Source organism: Onychomys torridus, chromosome 2, assembly GCF_903995425.1.
Source record: "Onychomys torridus chromosome 2, mOncTor1.1, whole genome shotgun sequence".
NCBI lineage: Eukaryota > Metazoa > Chordata > Mammalia > Rodentia > Cricetidae > Onychomys > Onychomys torridus.
In genome coordinates, this window is record NC_050444.1 from 133217287 (window position 1) to 133237447 (window position 20161).

The 20161-nt window shown below is 47.6% G+C and overlaps 1 protein-coding gene across 1 annotated transcript in view; it reads right to left on the bottom strand.

Moving 5' to 3' along the window:
• Cfap57 (cilia and flagella associated protein 57) overlaps nucleotides 1–20102 on the bottom strand; it is an 81493-nt gene extending 61391 nt beyond the window's left edge. The window contains exons 1-6 of the mRNA XM_036180110.1: nucleotides 20019–20102; nucleotides 18941–19115; nucleotides 11904–12220; nucleotides 9994–10277; nucleotides 6473–6680; nucleotides 60–212 (exon numbers count right to left, since the gene is read on the bottom strand). Coding sequence (XP_036036003.1) covers nucleotides 60–212; nucleotides 6473–6680; nucleotides 9994–10277; nucleotides 11904–12220; nucleotides 18941–19097 — 1119 coding nt within the window. The 5' untranslated portion in view covers nucleotides 19098–19115; nucleotides 20019–20102. The remainder of the gene's footprint in view (nucleotides 1–59; nucleotides 213–6472; nucleotides 6681–9993; nucleotides 10278–11903; nucleotides 12221–18940; nucleotides 19116–20018) is intronic.
• Between the last annotated feature and the right edge of the window lie 59 nt (nucleotides 20103–20161).

Genomic DNA, 20161 nt, shown 5'->3' on the forward strand with positions numbered 1-20161 from the left:
CCCTGATGGCCACCCCAGTGCAGACTGGAAGGGAACTGATGCCCTGGGAAGAAGCTCACCTTGCTGATCTCTGTCAGAGACATAGTGATGGTGTAGAGTTGGTTCTTGCTGGTGCTGGCGATCAGGGTTTCTTCTGATGGGCTGAAGCACAGGCACAGAACGTCCTGTTTGTCTGACTGACTTGGGTCATTGCTTTGTGGGTCCATAGGGATCTGCTCAAGGCACAAAACAGCCATCAGCCATTCTCAGTTGTGGTCCCGAATCGTCAGCATGTCCCTGGCTAGAAGGGTTCCAGACTCCTGACCCAGCTACCTCCCTGATCTTGCTCAGGTCTGGAGGAGGGAGGACTGGCGTGTCTCTGCTTCCATCAGTTTTAAAGAGCACCACGTATTCATTTTGCAGCAACTAGCATCTGAACAGTAAGAGAGCCGCACACTTGGGAATGAGTGGGCCAGGCATCCCAATGTGAGATCCCTATAATATGCACATTTATTTAAACCCACTCTAGCTGCTCACCTGTCGGATGCCCAGTGCATGGGCTCACTTGGCACCCAGCACACCTATGTGTACTTCAGGGCATCTAAGGGATGTAGTGATCCTTCTACAATATGGGGTGGGTAAAAGGGTTCAGGAGAAGAAGGGGTCACTGCTGCCTCCAGTAGTAGGCTTGGAGGGGAGCTGTTGTTCTCAATGACAAATAATAAAATTAGATTTACGTTTCCCTGCTATATTAACTTCTGTTAGTGACAAAATGTGCTGACTGGCCAGCCTACTCAGGTCTTAGTTTCTTAGAGAAGTGATTCTCAACCTGTGAGTTGTGACCCCCTGCGACAGAATCTCAGCTATTTACATAACAATTCATAACAGTAGCAAATTATAGTTATGAAGTAACAATGAAATAATTTTATGGTTGGGGGTCACCACAGCATGAGGGACTGTATGAAAGCGTCACAGCATTAGGGGGGTTGAGAACCACTGGGTTAGAGCATGTGCCATTCCCTGACAAATAGGGGTCTGCTCAACACCAAAACCTCTGCCTCCTTGGTGTTTCTACACTCTGTGGGTCCCTGGGGCATGGGACACTGGGTTCTTGTGCATGGCTTCCTATGCTTGGGAATAGCCTGACCCTTCTTCACATGTCCCACACCCCTCACTACACCAGCAAGCCTTCCCCGAGCACCCTGGGATATGGAGACAGATATCTCCAAAATGTACCAGTAGCCCCTGGGGGCCCCATCTTGTCACACCATGCAAAGTAGAATGGGAGCTCTGGGCTGAGGAGCTCCTGTCCCAGCTACTTCACTACTGTGCCCAGTGTGTGCAGAAGGGCCTGAAGTGCAGCGGGCATGCAGTCCAGTGATGGATGTAATAAGTGGGTGGATGCAGTGAACGCATGGGTGTGGCCCTGTTCTCCAAACACAGTAAGTTCCTGTGACAGGGGTCACACCTGACTCCACTGTCTCGGCCACCAAGCATGAGATCTGTCCGTCCCCATGGAAGGTGCACAACAGATATGTGTTAAATGAGCAATGGACTCTTTCGACTTCTTTATTCTTATTCATTTCCCTCCCTCCCTTCCTCTTTCTCCCCCTTCTTCCTTTCTGTGCTTGTGAGGGGTGTGTGTGTGTGTGTGTGTGTGTGTGTGTGTGTGTGTGTGTGTATGCACCAATGTGTGTTCACAGATATGATGGCCAGAGTTGACACTGGGTGTCTGTCCTCTTCTGCTTGGTGGACATGTCAGAGGAGCTGTAGATGGCAACTGACTTCAGAAAGCAAAGCACTGATGGGCGAATCTCAGCTAGGCAAGGCCTGAGGGCTCCAAGGCCCAAGGGCTCTGGCTCAGAAACGTCTTGCTACTGCTGTGTCTTTGCATGTTTGCTGCTGCTGTTTTTCTCTGGTATCTGACACGGTGTGAATGGGTGTGTGTATGGGGAATCCCCCACTGCCTTTAATGTAGTGTGATTATCTCATGGAAATATCCCGTTCTACTGACATTTTTATCTGGGGATTACTGTGAAGATGATTTCCTCTTTTATTATTATTTTTAAATTTTATTTATTTACTTTATGTATGAGTGCTTTGCCTGCATGTACACCTTTATGGCAGAAGAGGGCATCAGATCCCCCAGAGATGGTTGTGAGCCACCATGTGGTTGCTGGGAATTGAACTCGGGACCTCTGGAAGAGCAGTCGGTGCTCTTAACCACTGAGCCATCTCTCCAGCCCCGATGATTTCCTCTTAAACTGTACTGTTTAACTGAAGCAATGACTTTATACAATAATAGTGTCAGTTTAAATAGAATTTTGATGATTGAAATGACTGTGATAGAGGTTAGTTTAGTAAGAAAATTAATAAAGTTAAAGGCAGGAAGGACATGGTGTTCCCCCACCCCCACCCCAATAAAGCAGGAGCTTCAGAGGACAGAAAATAAGAACAAGGAAGTGTCACACAGCTAGAACTTTAAGAGTTTCTCTTGAGGAGCCGTATAGACTGTGGCTTAGGTTAATGGTTAAGGAAAACAGAAGCTAGGCTAGCTCAAGTTCTTTTTATCTTAATGTTGAGAGATGTGTTCACAGCTTTCAGTGTGCATCATAGCTAAAATAAAGTTTTAAATAATGACTCAAGGTTAAGTTAAGATGTTTTTGTTAATGGCTTTGAGATAGCAAATTTTAGGGAAAATTTTAAAATTTAGAAAGGCACATAGTTGAGTGAGGGCCTCATTGAAGTTTAGAAACAAGAACAAAGACAGCCTGATTATTATTGGCTGATGTGCCTTTCTTGCTAGGATGGGTTGGTGATCAAAAGTAATGACTAATTCCTTGTACCCATTTCTGCCCTCAGCTTCCTGATATAAACAATTGTTGATGAGTGGGTATGTACCCTGAGGATTGAAAGTAGAGCTGACTTCATATAGAAAAGTGCTATGGAATAATCTTGTACACTGTAAAGATTTGTCGCTCAAATTGGTTTAATAAAATGCTGATTGGCTAGCAGCCAGGCAGGAAGGATGATAGGTGGGGTGACCAAACTAAGGATGATGGGAAGGAGGGGGCAGAGTCAGGAGTTGCCAGCCTGACACAGAGGAAGCAAGATGAGAATGTTGTACTGAGGAAATGTACCAAGCCGCATGGCTAAACACAGATAAGAACTACGGTTTAATTTAAGTGTAATAGTAATAAGCCCGAGCTACTGGCTGAACATTTAAAATTAATATAAGCCTCTGTGGGAAGCAGCTGCTGCGTATTTGGGAGTTTCTGGTGGGACAGAAAACTTCTGCCTACATAGAAGTTTAGATGTGATTCTTTTAAGGTTTTTATAAGATTACCACTTAAAATAAATAATAAAGTGATTGATCCTTTCCTTGTAACCATAAAATGAAGCCTGCCAGTAAAAGAACTGGCTGAGAAAAATACCTTGCTTGCTTACACTATGTTAATCTATAAAAAGTTGCTTGGACATGAATGTATGTGGATTCTTGGGAATAATTTGTTTTTCACTTGTGATACATAAAATGTTTAAACATGTAGGGAAATGAAAAGCATCTTATTTTTCATCTGTATTCATTATAGTCATTCACTTGAAAAATAGAATGTAAACCACATTGTAATTTTTATATTGCCTGGGAGATTTTGCTGGGATACATAAGCTGTAAGGGGAAAATTAATGATACACAGAAAGGATACATCTAGATAGAGGTAAGAAAAGAAATAAAGAGATGAGAGAGAGATGATAGAAAGACCCTCAAGGTGTGTGTGTGTGTGTGTGTGTGTGTGTGTGTGTGTGTGTGTGTGTCCCTTTTTCACCAGCCCCAGACAGTTAAATTTTACTCCCTCAGTCTGCCAACTCCATGGCTCCCCTCAAGCCCTGAGCTACAGAAGGCTGGTCCGCATAGCAGCACTCCTCTATTGCTCTCCACTGTAGGTTTGGAGGCAGAGTCTCTCACTGAACCCAGAGCTCACTGATTGGCTAGGCTGTCTGGCCATCCAGCTCTCAGGATTCAACTGTCTCTGACCTCCTCCCTCTGCTTGGGGGGTTTTAGGTACATACTACTGCACCTGCCTTTTGTATGGGTGCTAGAGATCTGAACTCAGGTCCTCACTCCCAAATAGCAAAAGCTTTGTCTACTGACTCATCCCTCAAGCCCCTATTTTTTCTATATTTTTATCTTGTAGTGATTCTATCCTAACATGAGTGTTTCACTGAAAGCAGTGGTGGTGTCTCTAATTGTAATGCCAGATATTTAAGACAGTAGGAGCAAGGTGCTAGGGACTAGGTAGCAGGCTGTGTATGTCAGGACACGCTGAGCATTCTTTCTCTGTGTGCACAGTGGTTTTCCTCACCAGTCTCTAAGCCCACATTCCCAGCTGCTTTAATTTGCTCTGGTTTTGGATCAAATGCCACCTTCCTTGGAGAGACAGTCTCCAGATGGTTCTGGAACACAGCCCCTCCAGCTTCTGGGTCTTCCTGGCTGTAGTTTCTTCCCTGTGTTGTTCTCATCTGACACACTGCTCATTTTTGCTTCTCTGCTTGTTGAGTCCTGAGCTCGGGCTCTTCATGTGCTGACCCCTCCCCACCCCCACCGCACTGTGTGTCCAGCCCCCAACACTGAGCCTGCCAGGCTCAGTAAACATTTGACAAATACCTGTGACAGTTCTTCATGGGCTAAGTAAACTCTCACTACGTCGGTCCGTGCCTTCTTCTTCCCCACACTCCTCCTCTCTCTCTAGTTTCCCTATTTCTGGCCTCTTTCCCAGGCTTCCCACTTCAAAGCCCGGACACCATTTCTGGGCACTCATTGAGAACACTATTCCTGCCTCTATTCAGAATTGGTCTTCACAAGGGCATTCTCTCTTCCCCTTGCCCCTGCTACTCACGGCTCTGATCTTAGGCCTCACTAGCTTTGGGTTACACTAACCAAAAAGCTCTCCGCTGATTCCTGGCTATAGCCATGTGGCCACTGCCATTCTTTGAACACTGAGTACCCAGCAGTGCACGTGGGGACCTACACAGCCTTCCGTCTCATGCCTTTCACCTCTACCTCTCATGGGGGTCATCATGTCATGCTCTAAACAGAGAAACACAGCTTTGGAGGTTCAATAGCTCATTTCAGCCAATAAATCAGTTATTTCTGACACCATGTATTATGGGCAGATCAATTTTTCTTTCTTTCTTTTTTTTTTGGTTGTTTGAGACAGGGTTTCTCTGTGTATCCCTGGCTGTCCTGGAAGTCATTCTGTAGACCAGGCTGGCCTCTAACTCACAGAGATCCGCCTGGCTCTGCCTCCCGAGTGCTGGGATTAAAGGCATGCGCCACCACCGCCTGGCAGATCAATTTTTCTTAAACATAACCCTTTCCACTCCAAATCCTTGTGGGCTGCTGAAGTATGTTCCAGACCGGCATTTGCTACCTTTCACTGGCCACAGTGCCCCTCTTTTCCTTTCAAGTGTCATGAACCCCTTTGTACAGGGCAGCAGGGCATGTCTAAATGCACCATTTTCTCCCCGAGGCTGCCAGGGTGTCCCTACTGAAGCTGCTGTCTCCACCTGGAGTTCCTGGTTATATCCTCTTGTCAAGTGTCCTCCATGTTTTAAGATCCCTCAAGAGTATCATCAAACACCAAGGAGCCTTCTGGGCTCTTCCCCAATCTGCTTTATTATGTCTGTCTCCACAGCTTTCTAGGTTGAGGACCAGCACAGTCTGAGACTTTCCCTGGGATCCTGATGTATGGAAAAATAACTCAGTTCTTTGTCTAAAACCAGGCACATGCCGGCCAAGGCCAGTAATGACCTAGGGCTAGGCCTTGGGGAAACCACAGTTTTCTGGGTCCTGAGAACTTGACCCTTCCGCTTTTGAAGGGCTGTGGTCATCAGTCCCAAGGCTGTTGAGTGCTTGATTTCTGATGCACTTGAGATATCCTGTGTTTCATTTGTACAAAACTGCTTGACTAGCTTCCTGCTGACTTCATCCCACTGTACAATAGTTTTCTGTTGACTCTGTCCCACATGCCCCTGCAAGCTGTATATAAGATGCTGCACTTGTTAACGAACTTGCTTGCATGAACCATCAGTGTAAGACCCCCTGATCCCAACTTTCCTATCCTCTTTATTTTCTCATCTCCTGGTCCTCCCCCTCGGGGCTTGAAAAACAACCTGCTGGTCCAGGTCATTTCTGGACTATTCCATAAATGTGTGTGCTGGGCAGTGTGCTTAATATCGTGGCTATAATAATGAAAGGGTTATAGGATATCAGAGTTCAGGGAGGAAGTCTCTCTGCATTAATTTGACACATTTCCTCACAGGACTCAAATACAGATCTTGCTACTTCTAAATCCCAATCCAGTTTCCCGGCTCCTGAGTTCTCAGGACGGGGCTCTCCGACTGCTTTTCCCCAGTTCTTCCTGGTGAGATGCTCTGTCAGAGCATGGCTGCTGCGGAACAGTGCCCTCAAGGACCCCATTTGCTCTCTCCTTACCCGGATTTCCCTGCTCTCTCGGTAGAAATCCTTCTCTTCCACCTTCTCAAAGAGCAGCACCCTGCCCGGGCCAGCTGAGCAGGCGAACCCCTTTGAATACGCAGCGATGGCAAACACCTGGGGCATGGACATGTGGTGGGGGTAACTGGTTGTCACCATCTGTTCAAAGGAGGGGATCGGGGAGCTGGGTGGTGGAAATTCGATCAGGCTGGAAAAGGAAGAGAGCACATATGTTTTTTTGGAGACAATCCTAAGGAGAAGCATTAAGCTCTGGAGGGGGTGGGGGGATGGGGGAAAGAGATGGTCGGCACACAAATTTAATTCCAGGACACAGGCAGGTGGATCTCTGTGAGTCTAAGGCTAGCCTGGTCTACACAGTGAGTTTCAGTATGTAGGCTACATAAGGAGACCCTGTCTTCTGAGAGAGGGGGTGGGGGATATCCTTGGTTATGAGCGATGCCACCCACAGATCTCCCTTCCCATAGCCAAATGCTGCTGTCTAGCTTGGGAACTCTACACGGCATAGTGAGTACGTCTGCTAGATGGAGAATGGGGATTACCAACTTTGTTTAAAAATCAGTGGTTCAGGGGACTGGGTAGAGTAAGCTAATAGAACTGCCTGGCAGAGCTGAGATTTGAACCCAGGTCTCTTTTCCCATTCATTTATTCATACAATAAATATTTATACCTGCTCATAAATGTTAATTTAGAGTTATAAGGGCTCCGAGAAACCACAGTATATAAGATCAGCACAGTCCTTGGCCCCAGAAGCTTCAAGTCTCAGGCTCATGTGCTAAGGACTGTTAAGGGGCAGCTAGGCATGCCACAAAGACCTAGCTACAGGCTTTCTGAGGGCAGGAACTGAGGAGGTGCGCCCGCCCTAGGTAAGCAGAGGCCAAGTGCTCTTGGTCAGGCACTCCAGGGCAAACAGGAACGGGTGAGCACGTGTCTGTGTATTGGGGTAGCGAGCAGACAGAGAGAACCACACTGGCTGAGCCCACAAGCAAGAAAATACACTGGTCATGCAAGGAACCCAGAGGTGAGAGCTGATGGCCCTTTTCAGGAGGGGGGAGAGGCCGCGCTGAGCTAAGGGGCCTTTGCTGGGAGTCCCGGACCCACCAAAATACTGTGCATATAGCAGGCATAGACACATGTCTTCATAAAATGTTGTTATAAAATTCCAAGATGCAGCGGCATATAAGGGTTGATATGAACTACCTAACGGAAGCAGTCATTAGGAAAGGGGGAAATAATTCCATCAAGCTTCCTTAGGAAGCTATTCTCAAGCCACAAAATAAAGAGATACCAACTGGCATGGGGAGGGATTGTGGGAATCTGGGGACCAGAAGTTACTGAGGAGGAAGAATCCACAGGGTGCCAGGTGGCAGGGAGACTGGGCTCTGGTCTCAGAGAGAAGGAGATGGAGTTCTAGTCCTGGCAGAGAGCAGTGCTGAGATCTTAGGTCTCTGTGCCCTGGTCTGTAAAGCTGGCGTGATGATAACGGGCACAGTGGAGGACAGGACCCACGTGACTTTGTCAGCAGTGTCTGAAGTGTGACCACTCCTGTCACACTGCAGATGGAACCGCCCTCCCCAGTACCCCCGCCCACCAGACAGCCTTCTGTCAGATCTACTGGGCCCACTTCCTTATCCCTCTTTGCTCATGGTTGCCTCCGATTCGACTGTCACTGCCTGAGGGCCTGGGTTCCCAGTACCTGGCAAGTCACCTTGCATACTGCAAAGGCTCTGAGGGCCTTTATGTCATGAATTTGGTAAATTAGGCAGCCAGCCATAGAAAACATACTTTTGAAAAAAAAAAAAAACTGTAATTTTGAAGACTTGTCATACTGAACTGTGTATAAAATGAGACTAGGCATAAAAATAAAAGACTTGTATGGAGGCTATGGTCATAATGGTCAGGTTTGTGCTTGAATAGAGATGGGGGCTGAAAGAGAGGGAAGAAATGGCCATAGCTGGTTTTCAAGGTGAAGGGGTGGTAAGCGGCTTAAAAAAGATTGGTTTTTAGCTTATGTCTATGGGTCTAGCTCGCATGTATGTAAGTGTGCTGCATGGGTGCATGGTGCTTGAAGTGGCCGTCCCCGCTTATAACAGGACTGACCCTAACAGGGCCAGTTGCTTTTCCCCCAGGGGCCAGTTTGCCAAGACCTCTGCCCATGTTACCTCACCGTCCTAAGTTGACTCATGTCTGGCTTCAATCAGACCCTCAGGAAGTACGTCCTGTCTGGTAATCAATCAGGGTCCTACCTGACCACAAGCAGGAACTGTTCTTGCTAATTTCAGTCAAACAGACCCCTGACATAGCAGACAGACCCCTGACACAGCAGACAGACCCCTGACACAGCAGACAGACCCCTGACATAGCAGACAGACCCGACATAGCAGACAGACCCCTGACACAGCAGACAGACCCCTGACACAGCAGACAGACCCCTGACACAGCAGACAGACCCCTGACACCCTTGACACAGCAGACCCCTGACACAGCAGACAGACCCCTGACACAGCAGACAGACCCCTGACACCCTTGACACAGCAGACCCCTGACACAGCAGACAGACCCCTGACACAGCAGACAGACCCCTGACACCCTTGACACAGCAGACCCCTGACAGAGCAGACAGACCCCTGACAGAGCAGACAGACCCCTGACAGAGCAGACAGACCCCTGACACAGCAGACAGACCCCTGACACAGCAGACAGACCCCTGACAGAGCAGACAGACCCCTGACACAGCAGACAGACCCCTGACACAGCAGACAGACCCCTGACACCCTTGACACAGCAGACCCCTGACAGAGCAGACAGACCCCTGACAGAGCAGACAGACCCCTGACAGAGCAGACAGACCCCTGACACAGCAGACAGACCCCTGACACAGCAGACAGACCCCTGACACCCTTGACACAGCAGACCCCTGACACAGCAGACAGACCCCTGACACAGCAGACAGACCCCTGACACAGCAGACAGACCCCTGACACAGCAGACAGACCCCTGACACCCTTGACACAGCAGACCCCTGACACAGCAGACAGACCCCTGACACAGCAGACAGACCCCTGAACCTGCAACCACAGTTGCTGACCAGGTGTCATGAGCCAGTCCTAAATGACTCCTGTACCAGTAAGAGTCTATACCCAATCACTTCACTACAGCTGGAATGTCCCCAATCCTGCACAAAAGGAGCCTGCAAACTTCTCTTGGGGTTGCTATTTTGCCATTTTGTCAGATGGTTGGACCCCAGCATGCTGGAATTTTTATTCTCAAGAAATTAAATGCTCTTGTTGATTACATGTGTCTGATGGTCTTTGTGGGACTTCTCATGGACCCTAACAGTGCCCTCAGAGGCCAGAAGATGGTGCCGGATGTCCTGGAATGATTGTGAGCTGCCATATGGGTGCTAGGAACCAAACCTGTGAGGGGCTTTGGAAGAAGCTCATTTTATATAACTTGGGCAGAACAATGTGGGTGGGCACTAGCCCAGCAGAGGGCACTGTTACCTCTCTGACTTGTGGATGATATCCAGGCTCTTGGAGCTGGTGGGCTCCTTGACCATTATGTTCGTCTCCCAGCGCTGGTCTCCAGATTCAAAGAGAAAGAGCCTGCCTGTGTCAGTGCCGGCGATGATCTTGTCATCAGACACCCAGGCATGGGCTAGGTAGTTTGGGGATTCTCCCCTCTGGAAATTGGTTTGCTTTAGGGTTCCTTCAGCAAAACGAAGCAGCTTAAATAGTCCATTTCCAGTGACACAAACTTGAGTATTATCCTGGGGGTTGATGCTGACCTGCAAAATGTCAGGAGATTAAAAAAAAAAGACAGGCTGGCTCTTGGTGCAATTATTCCCACCAGTCAATACTCACTTTAGGTAGTTCAGAATGTCTCGTACATATCACAAGATCATGGAATTCTATATTTGATAAAGATAAACATTATATCTACTGGATGAACTATCAGTCAACACACTTTAAAAAGAAAGTAGAATAAACAATCTTTTTTTCTTTTTTTTTTTTAATTTTTGTAGCCCAGGCTGGCCTTGAACTCACTATGTAGCCCAGGCTGGTCTTAAGCAGATATTCCTCCTGCCTCAACTTCCCGAGTGGTGTGATTACAGGCATGCACCAGCGTGTCTTCTTGTCTGAGCAGAGCTATATATACTCTGTACCAGCATGAGGGAATGCAGTTCAGTTGAAAACAGAGACATGGGGGTGGGCCGGTGTACCGAGGCCTGTCCAGGGGGAGGAAAGCACACATCTGGAGGGATGATGTGGTTCCACCAGATGAATTTCCTGCAGCGGAAGCCCTTATCCAACACACACTAGGCAGTTAACCTGCTGTCCTCACTAGACAGAGAGCAATTTGTGGTACATTGTGCCGAGTCTCTGTGTCCTTAGGGCTGGGTGCCGAGCAGGTACCTAGTAGAAGCTCACTGGATCTACTGCAGAGGAGGTGCTCTGTGCTCTGAGGAGGGCTCCTCACCAGGATACTATGTCCTAGATGAAAGAGCCTTCTGGTTCTCCCCGCCTCTGAAATTTGGCAATGATCACTTTTCTCTGTATTAAGAAGGGATGTGAGTGTTTTGCTGGTGGTGCCCTGGCTCACACATCAACCTTTGAGAAATGAATGACGCATGTTTAAAGCTCTGACGAGCTAGTATCTCTGACCATGGACCGTATAGACTTCTTGAACTTGTGACGACAAATACATGATGCTGGACAGAGATATAAAACCTTGGGACTCCCTGCCTAAGCAGTCAACCAACCTGTTTCCTAGTGGCTCTTCATTTTGTTCTGAAACCACAATAGAAAATTCTGTTCTCCACACAACTGTAACTTCATTGGCAGTTTCTTACACGTCTACCTCTTTGCTGGGCATGGTCGCATCCACCTCTAATCCCAGCACTTGGGAGGCAGAGTCAGGGAAGATCGTTAATTCGTGGCTAGCCTGAGCTGTGTAGTCATAACCCATTTTAAAACCACAAAACAACACCCCTCCAAAACAAAATAAAAACCCAAATCTACCAATTTATATGCCATTCCTGAAATCCTCCTGCTGCTCAGAAGTCTATGGCAAAGGGGCCAGAACCAAGGAGAGTAAGTTTTAGATGGCACAGCTGGGTCTAGCCTGTGCCAGACGGTAGTTCTGGGCCAGACGAAGGAAGACAGAAGACAGCTGGGAAACAGCTGGCTCTGCCTCTCACCACTTCTGCAGTCTTGGCTGAGTTACTTGGCCTCTTAGGGCCTCAAGACCCTCATCTCTAAGATGGGGTAATAACCACATATTCCGAAGTGCTTCTCATGAAACTGAGTGTTAAAACACATGGGAGAAATGAGAACCATGGTACAAAGTGCCAAGTAGAAGTCGGCGCTTACTGCTTTACAGTGGGGAAGGCATGTGCCATGCCAGGGGGTACCTGGTAGATGGGGTTGTTCTGAACATCAGATCTAACAATGGCCATTACTTTCTGCTTTTCCCATAGCCAATAGACGAGGTTTGATTCTGGAGGCGACGTCTGGGTCAGCAGGTATTTAGAGTCTGGAGAAAAAGCCATGCTGATAAACTTTTGAACTTGGAAGTCAAAATTATTCAGGACTTTGCGCTTCCGGCAAGGGATGGATGACAGCTCATAAATAGTGATGGTAGGTTTTTCCAGCACAGTCTCGGAGATAGCGAGGTATCGCCGATTGGGACTGATGGACAAGGCCAGCATGCCCTGACTCTTGTCTGAGCCTGCAAAAGGAGGTAAAAGGGAGGACTGAGGGCAGACAATGCTTCCATCAAAGTCCAACCAGGCTTAGCAAGAGGCACCACCGCCAGAGGAGAAAGGTGTACAAATGTGTAAAGATCAGTCCTGGGCCACCCCTTGGTTCAACTGTATGCAGGCAATTGTGAAAATGACTGGGATGGGCACCTCACTAGGTGAGCTAGGATGCTAAGTAGTCTTTCCTGAGTCAGGACCAGACAGGATGGAGGAAGGTGCACATGGCAGGAAAAGCTTGAGCAGTGAATGGTGTAATAGAGGGTGCATACAGTGGGGGATCCCAAGGATCTGGATTGCTGGAGCACTGTGTGGGAGTCAGGGGTGACTGGGGATGGGCCGACAAGGGTGGGGTAGGCTCCAATCCTGCAGGCCTTGACACCTTGAGAACCCAGCATTTGGTACTCCACTGCAGAGGCTGGATGCTAGCTACTCAATTCCTCAGTCTGGCAGCTAGGCAGAGGTGGAAGTCTATGATGAAGCTTTGCGCTTCCTTGATAGGCAGAAAGACATACATACTCTCTTCCCTCTTCCTAGAATTTAGAGAGGATAACCAGAAACCCTGCCAGCATCTTGCAGCCATGCAGATGAAATGAAAGCTGTGGTGAGCATTAGAGTGTGAACACCTCCTTCAGAAGACAGAATTCTGAGGGCCGCAGCAGGCCCCATTATGTGGGCCTTGGGCACCTGGCTTTCACGGGTCTCTTCCTTCATTAAAAATCATAAAAATAGGGCTGGTGACTTTTCCACAGGACTGGAGTTAGGTTCCCAGCACCCATATCAGGTGGCTCACAATCACATGTAACTCCAGCTCCAGGGGGATCCAAAGCCTCTGGTCTCCACAGGCACCCCCCCCCCCCACGACATGCACATGCCTCCTGTGCATACATATACACATAATTATAAATAAAATAAAAGACAATAAAATAGGGCTAGCAAGATGGCCCAGTGGGTAAGAGTGCTTGCTGCCAAGGCTGCTGACTGAAATTTCATCCCCAGAACTCACATGGTAGAAGCAAGGAGCAAATACCTCCGAGTTGTCTTCTGACTGTGACATTCATGCCATGGCAAGCAGGTGTACAAACGTGAACACATACACACACACTGAATAAATGAGTGTAATAGAATTGAATAGACATGTATATTATGTACATATATATTCATATATTTAGTGGTTGCACTTACATAGACAGGAATATAGTCCAGGCTGGATTTGCTATCATATAATCATTATTGCAGTATCCATTTTCTTCTCATATTAATACAAAGTAAATTTATTCAGAGGCTTCAAAGAGTTGTGGGCCCTGGGCACTGTGCACAGGGGTGAATCACTGTGAATGTGGGTCCCAGACAGGGCGGTTGAGTGAGGTAGGGAAAGCTGCACTAGCAGATTCTGGGAGTCCCTCTGTGATGGGTTCCACGCTGCTTCTTTCCAGCTTGCTAAGGAGGGACGGGATGAGTATATTGTCCTGCAGCAAACTGCCCTCCACAGGAACGTCTGCAGGGAGCCTGGGGGGCAGCTGTGTCAGAGAAGAGCATGGCTCTGGGTCACTGAGAGCCTTGTATAAGGTCTAGATTGCAGTTGGGAGGCAAAGGGAGCCGCTGGGAGCCTTTATGAAGGGTCAGATGTGTGTTGTAGGAGAATCTGCCCAGCAGCTGTGTGGATGGCAGTCCTGAAGGCAGGGAGACTGGTCAGCTGGGGGCTCAAAAAGCCAGAGGTGATGGTAGAATATGCTGTATGAAGGCAGCAGGAACAGTAGACGTGTGGAAAGGGGCAATGAGGGAATAGTGAATAGGTAGAACCAGCAGAATCCAGTGACTGACTGGGGTGGGGAGCGGGGCATAAATGACAGTGAGGTTTCTGGGCCCTGTGGAGAAGTGGGACACCAGGGGTGGAGTACAGGCTGGACAAGTTAGACTCTGCTGATTTTTCCTTAACATGGCCCCTCTGAATCACTAAACTTTAACTATGTGTATTTGTTTCTAGTTTTTAATAATTTGATTGATTTACATTTAAATTTTCAATCTATCCTGGGCCCATGATGAGAAAGGATAATTAGTGAGACTCTAGGGTCTGGAGAGATGGCTCTGAGGTTGAGAGTGTGTCCTGCTCTTCCAGAAGACCTGGGTTCGATTCCCTGTACCTGAGTTGGGAGGCTCAAACTGTGGGTAACTTCAGCTCCAGGGGATCTGATGTGCTTGCTCTTCCAGCCTCTGCAGGCATACGCACACTTATGCACACACACATACACACACATTAAAAAAAAATAAGTAAGACTCTCAATGGCTTCCCGTTTCTCAAAGACATAACTGGTAGCTTAACACTGAATCCTAACACCACTTGTATATTAAAGTTACATATTTATATACATGTTTACTGGGCTTCTGGGGTATTTATGCCTGGGTCTCATTGCTTTTGTAATAATGTCTTTAACATGAGTTTGAATATCCAGCAAGGAAAGAACACGAGGAAAGAGGAAATAATAAATAATAAAAATGGATTTGGGATGTATACTATGAACTCCATAGTGTGAATATTTGGGGGTAAAAGGATGTAGAAGTTGAGTAAGATTTTGAATCTGAGGGCAGAGGTTGGGACCGAAGCTAGGATGGGAGGGAAGTGGCATAAAGTTAGGGACATGCTCATGTCTGGAGGAGGCAAGGGGAGCGTGTTTACATATGTGCTTTCTACCAGGCTGCACTGTGGGAAGCGTTTGTCCCCCTCATTCATACAAGCCTGAGTACTGGAAGGCACGCTTATGTCTGCTACAGCACAGAGCTTGTGGAGGGCAGGGACCATGGCTTTCTTGCTCATTCATTTATTTGTTCATTTACCAGGGACTGAATACCAGCAGGTGCTTGGTATAGCCATGCCTTGTGCAGGAACAGGTCTGTTGAGAATGGTGTCCTTAAGTGAGTTTTGTGAAGATCATAGTGTGAACTAAAGCAAGATGTCTACAGCATCACCAGGCAACACAGTCCTGTAGGACCATTGTTGTAAACATGGTCACTGATGGCAGTACTTCTATGTGGCCCATGACCAGACTTCTTGACTGATTTTAGTTTGTCAGACACACTGCGCTCAGTCCAGTTAATTCAGTTATCCCTGAAATACCTCCACCCCCCCCACTTCTTGGTTCTTCTCTTGCTAGTTTTTCCCCTGGCTCCTCATTGTAACTGGAGGAAGGTCCCAGAGCTAACAGAAGCCTGGGAGTCCAACTGCCCCTTTACATCCCATTTAGCTGCCTCTATGTGTCTCAAGCAGACATGTCTCTTCTCTCAGCCCTTTCTCACTCTGGCTGCTCAAGTATAACCACTGTGCTTCTATGTCTGTTTAGGAGGAAACCAGGCATGCCTACTCCAAAACAGACCCAGAACTGCCCCCACCCTGCCTGATGCATCCCCTTACCTGATGTTTTCAGTCCCCTCTCAAGATGTTTGAGATCCCGGAGAACTCTTAGATGAATGAGGAAGGAAAACAGGAAGTGGGACACATATGCATGTGCACACACACACACACACACACACACGCATGTGCACACACTCACACACATGCAGGTGCACACATTCACACAGGCATGTGCACACACTCACGTGCACACTCACACTAATGTGCACACACACATGTGCACACACTCACACACATGCAGGTGCACACATTCACACAGGCATGTGCACACACTCACGTGCACACTCACACTCATGTGCACACACATGTGCGCACACACACACACGCATGTGCACACACTCACACACAGACAAAGAAGACATTACAAACATTCAGAGAAAGACTGTATACCCACAGAAATAAGATCCCAGTGGCTAATTCCTTAACTACTATAACAAAACAGAGGCCAAAAGACAATAGAATAAAACCCATACCCCCAATATTCTATACCCTGTCAAACTAGCTTCTTAAATGAAGATGAAACAAGACATTCTCAAACTAACAAAAACTTGGAGAATTGAGCACTATGTCTCATCATTTAATGTAGACGGAAAAGGATCCCAGCTGGACTATATGAGTTATAACAAGCAACAGTGGCAGAACCTGGTAAATAGGAGAGAAAATATACTCAAATATTGTCTGTATAAAATGATGGTTGGTTAAGTGTTAGTAAGTCATATATAAAGTTCTATATTAGATACAGAAAATATATGCTAGGAAATCCATAATCTGTTCACTGAGGGCAAAAGCATAGAAAACTGGGAAAAAAGAATTTATTTAACTTGATATAGGACACTGACATTTGTTCATAGCAAATATCTTTCTTTATAAGGAGATATGAAAAGAATCTCTTCATGACCAGAAACATAATGACTAGGAACATGTTCATTGTTTCTATTCAACTCTCTCAAGATGTCCATTATAGTGACAGAAGGTAAAGAAACCATTATTATTGTAGATGTGTCTATAGAGAAGTTACTAGAATTAGTGATAGTCCAGTAAAGATAATAAATTCACCTCTCTCTCTCTCTCTCTCTCTCTCTCTCTCTCTCTCTCTCTCTCTCTCTCGTGTGTGTGTGTGTGTGTGTGTGTGAATGTGCGCTTGCCATGGCACACTTGCGGAAGTCAGAGGACACTCTGGGGTGTGGGTCTTCCACCCTGTTTGAGGCATGGTTTCTTTGCTGTTCACTGCTGCACATGCCCGGTTAGCTGGCCCACAGGCTACTGCAGTGTCTCCTGTGTCTATTTCCCATCTTTCCATAGAAGCAATGGGATGTCCGATGTGTCACTCCTGGCTTTATGTGGGTTCAAGTATAGGTCCTCACACATGCCCAGCAAGTGCTTGACCCACTTAGTTATGTCCCCAGCCCCTCAACTATACTTAATATGGTTTATTCTTCCATAATGTTTACATGGTGTTTGATAACTTTCTTGGAGGGGAGTTGAGACAGAGTTTCCTTGTGTAACAGCTCTGGGTGTCCTGGAACTCACTTTGTAGACCAGGCTGGTCTCAAACTCAGAGTTTCTCCTGCTTCTGCCACCTGAGTGCTGGGATTAAAGGTGTGTGCCACCCCGTCAGGCATTTGATAACGTTTACTTCATTAAAACTAAGAGTTATTGTCAGGTAATGGTGGTGCACACCTTTAATTCTAGCACTCAGGAGGCAGAGGCAGGTGGATTTCTGTGAGTCTGAGGCCAGTCTAAGTCTACATAGTGAGTTCCAGAACAGCCAGGGCTGTTACACAGAGAAACTCTATCTTGAAAAAAAAAACCCAAACAAACAAAACTAAGAATTATTCTCCATCCCAAGATACCATGAGGAGGAAAAAGCACAGGCTGCAGAAAAGAATTATTTCTAACACATGTATCTGACAAATGATTAGCACACAGAGTATACGAGTGTGTCCATAACTCAAGAGAGCTACCCTTCAAAACGAAACTCACAAAAATAATAGAAAAGTTGATAAAAGCCATTTAACATAAATCAAAGCAGGGATATTCCACAAGCATGTGAAAAGATACCTGTTTTAATTAGCAATACAGACATGCAAGCTAAAACAACAGATCTCTTTTTTGATAACTAGAATCTCTCTCTCACACACACACTAATTAGGAAGCTGAACAACAGCTAGAGCTGGTGAGCATGGGTAATAGGGACACTTATGCATTGCTAGTGGCAATATAAACCAATACAATCACATTTCTCAGTAACTTTAGTTCTGGCCGTGTGTCCTGGAACATCTTTGCAGACATGTGTGAATGCAAGAATGGTTAATGGTGGTATGTTTCTAATGGCAAATAATTGTTATTTTCCACATGCCCCTCAAATCTAGAATGGAGAGAGAGAGAGAGAGAGAGAGAGAGAGAGAGAGAGAGAGAGAGCGCCAGATTGGAATGCTATATTGCAACAAAATGGACTCAGTTCTATGTGTCAAAATGCATGAGTCAGAGAGCTAGTAACAAAGCACAGACTATGATTCCGTTGGTATAAGATAGGAAAAAGTGGAAACAAAAGTATACTTTGTATACACAGTATGGTAAATCCAAGACCCACTGTAGTACATGCATGACCCAAGATGGGCTGGCCCAGGGTGGTGGGGTGGTGGTGGGGTGTATTGAGAGGAAAGTAACGGAGAAATGCTGGAACTGGCTGATCCTGGGTGTCTGCGTGCACAGGTCTTTGTGTAATAGTAATTCATTAATGATTACATATATGTATTGTAGTCTTTCATATTTGCTTATGTATGAATGAATAAAAAAGTGGGGGAAATGTCATGAATATCACTGGCCGGCTGGACCAATGTAAACAAAAACAGGAGTCAGGTTCTAAGGAAGATTATTTGTGACTTAGGATAAGATTTCCAGTGTGTCCACCATACAAGGATTCAATGAAGGTGCTACGCTCTTGAAACTGTTAGACTCAAAAAGGGGTTCTGGTGAGGACAAGCCCAACTGCAGGAGACTACAAGAAAAACACTCTTTAAAGTAACTCCTGTGAAGTCACAGTGAAGAAATACTTTTAAAATTAGTGTTATTTTGGATGTCATTTTGACTACCTGTGTCAGGTTAACCTATTATTAAACAGTGCAAATTGACATTTATTTTGTCTACATTTATAAAATTACATGTATATCCCAGCAGTCAAGAAAAGACCTCCCTAATCGTCAAGACTGTGTGGTTCTGTACTGTAGCACATGCCTTTAATATTTGTGACAAGATGGGGAGAGTTTCTTTTTCTTTTTACCTGGAATGAATTTTTGCCATTTCTGATCCAGATTGTACTTCACACAGTGATTTCCTGAAGGAAATATAATGATCTGTTCGTCGAAGAAGAAGATATTGTTGGACACGTGGGCACGAAGACCAAAAACATGCAGCGCCTGAGCTACCACGGTGGACATGGTACCTGGCAAAGGGTGCTGCTGAAGATGAGCAGCAAGCAGGTGAGAGTGGAAAAGCGCATCGCATCTCCCCGCCCCGCCCACGGCCCCGCCCTAGTCCTGGACTCCGCCTTTGGCCCGCCCCTCCCTGACCCCACCTCACCCCCTATCGCCCCGCCCCCAGGCTCCTCTCCTCGTCGCCCCGCCCCCAGACTCTTCCTATCGCCCCGCCCTCAGACTCCTCTCCTCGTCGCCCCGCCCCCAGACTCTTCCTATCGCCCCGCCCCCAGATTCCTCTCCTTCTTGCCCCGCCCCCAGGCTCTTCCCATCGCCCCGCCCCCAGACTCTTCCCATCGCCCCGCCCCCAGATTCTTCCCATCGCCCCGCCCCCAGACTCCTCTCCTCGTTGCCCCGCCTCTAGACTCTTCCCATTGCCCCGCCCCCAGATTCCTCTCCTCGTTGCCCCGCCTCCAGACTCTTCCCATCGCCCCGCCCCCAGATTCCTCTCCCGTCGCCCCGCCCCCAGACTCTTCCCATCGCCCCGCCCCCAGATTCTTCCCATCGCCCCGCCCTCAGACTCCTCTCCTCGTTGCCCCGCCTCTAGACTCTTCCCATTGCCCCGCCCCCAGATTCCTCTCCCGTCGCCCCGCCCCCAGATTCCTCTCCTCGTTGCCCCGCCTCCAGACTCTTCCCATCGCCCCGCCCCGATTCCTCTCCCGTCGCCCCGCCCCCAGACTCTTCCCATCGCCCCGCCCCCAGACTCCTCTCCCGTCGCCCCGCCCCCAGACTCTTCCCGTCGCCCCGCCTCCAGATTCCTCTCCCGTCGCCCCGCCCCCAGACTCTTCGTCGCCCCGCCCTCGCGGCTCCGTTCACGCTTTGCCTTTCTCTCTTGCTTTCTCAAAGACCCCAGGATCTTCAAAGGACCCCAGAGAAACCTCTCACCTCTCGCTTCACGACTCTGGGTTACCAGACCACGTAGGGATCCGCAGGTACTCCTTCTAAAGATCCGGAGTAACTCAGGCACGCCCAAACGCTACAGCCGTTCCTATAGCAACGAGAAACCGGAAGTGCGGCTCTGCAACCGG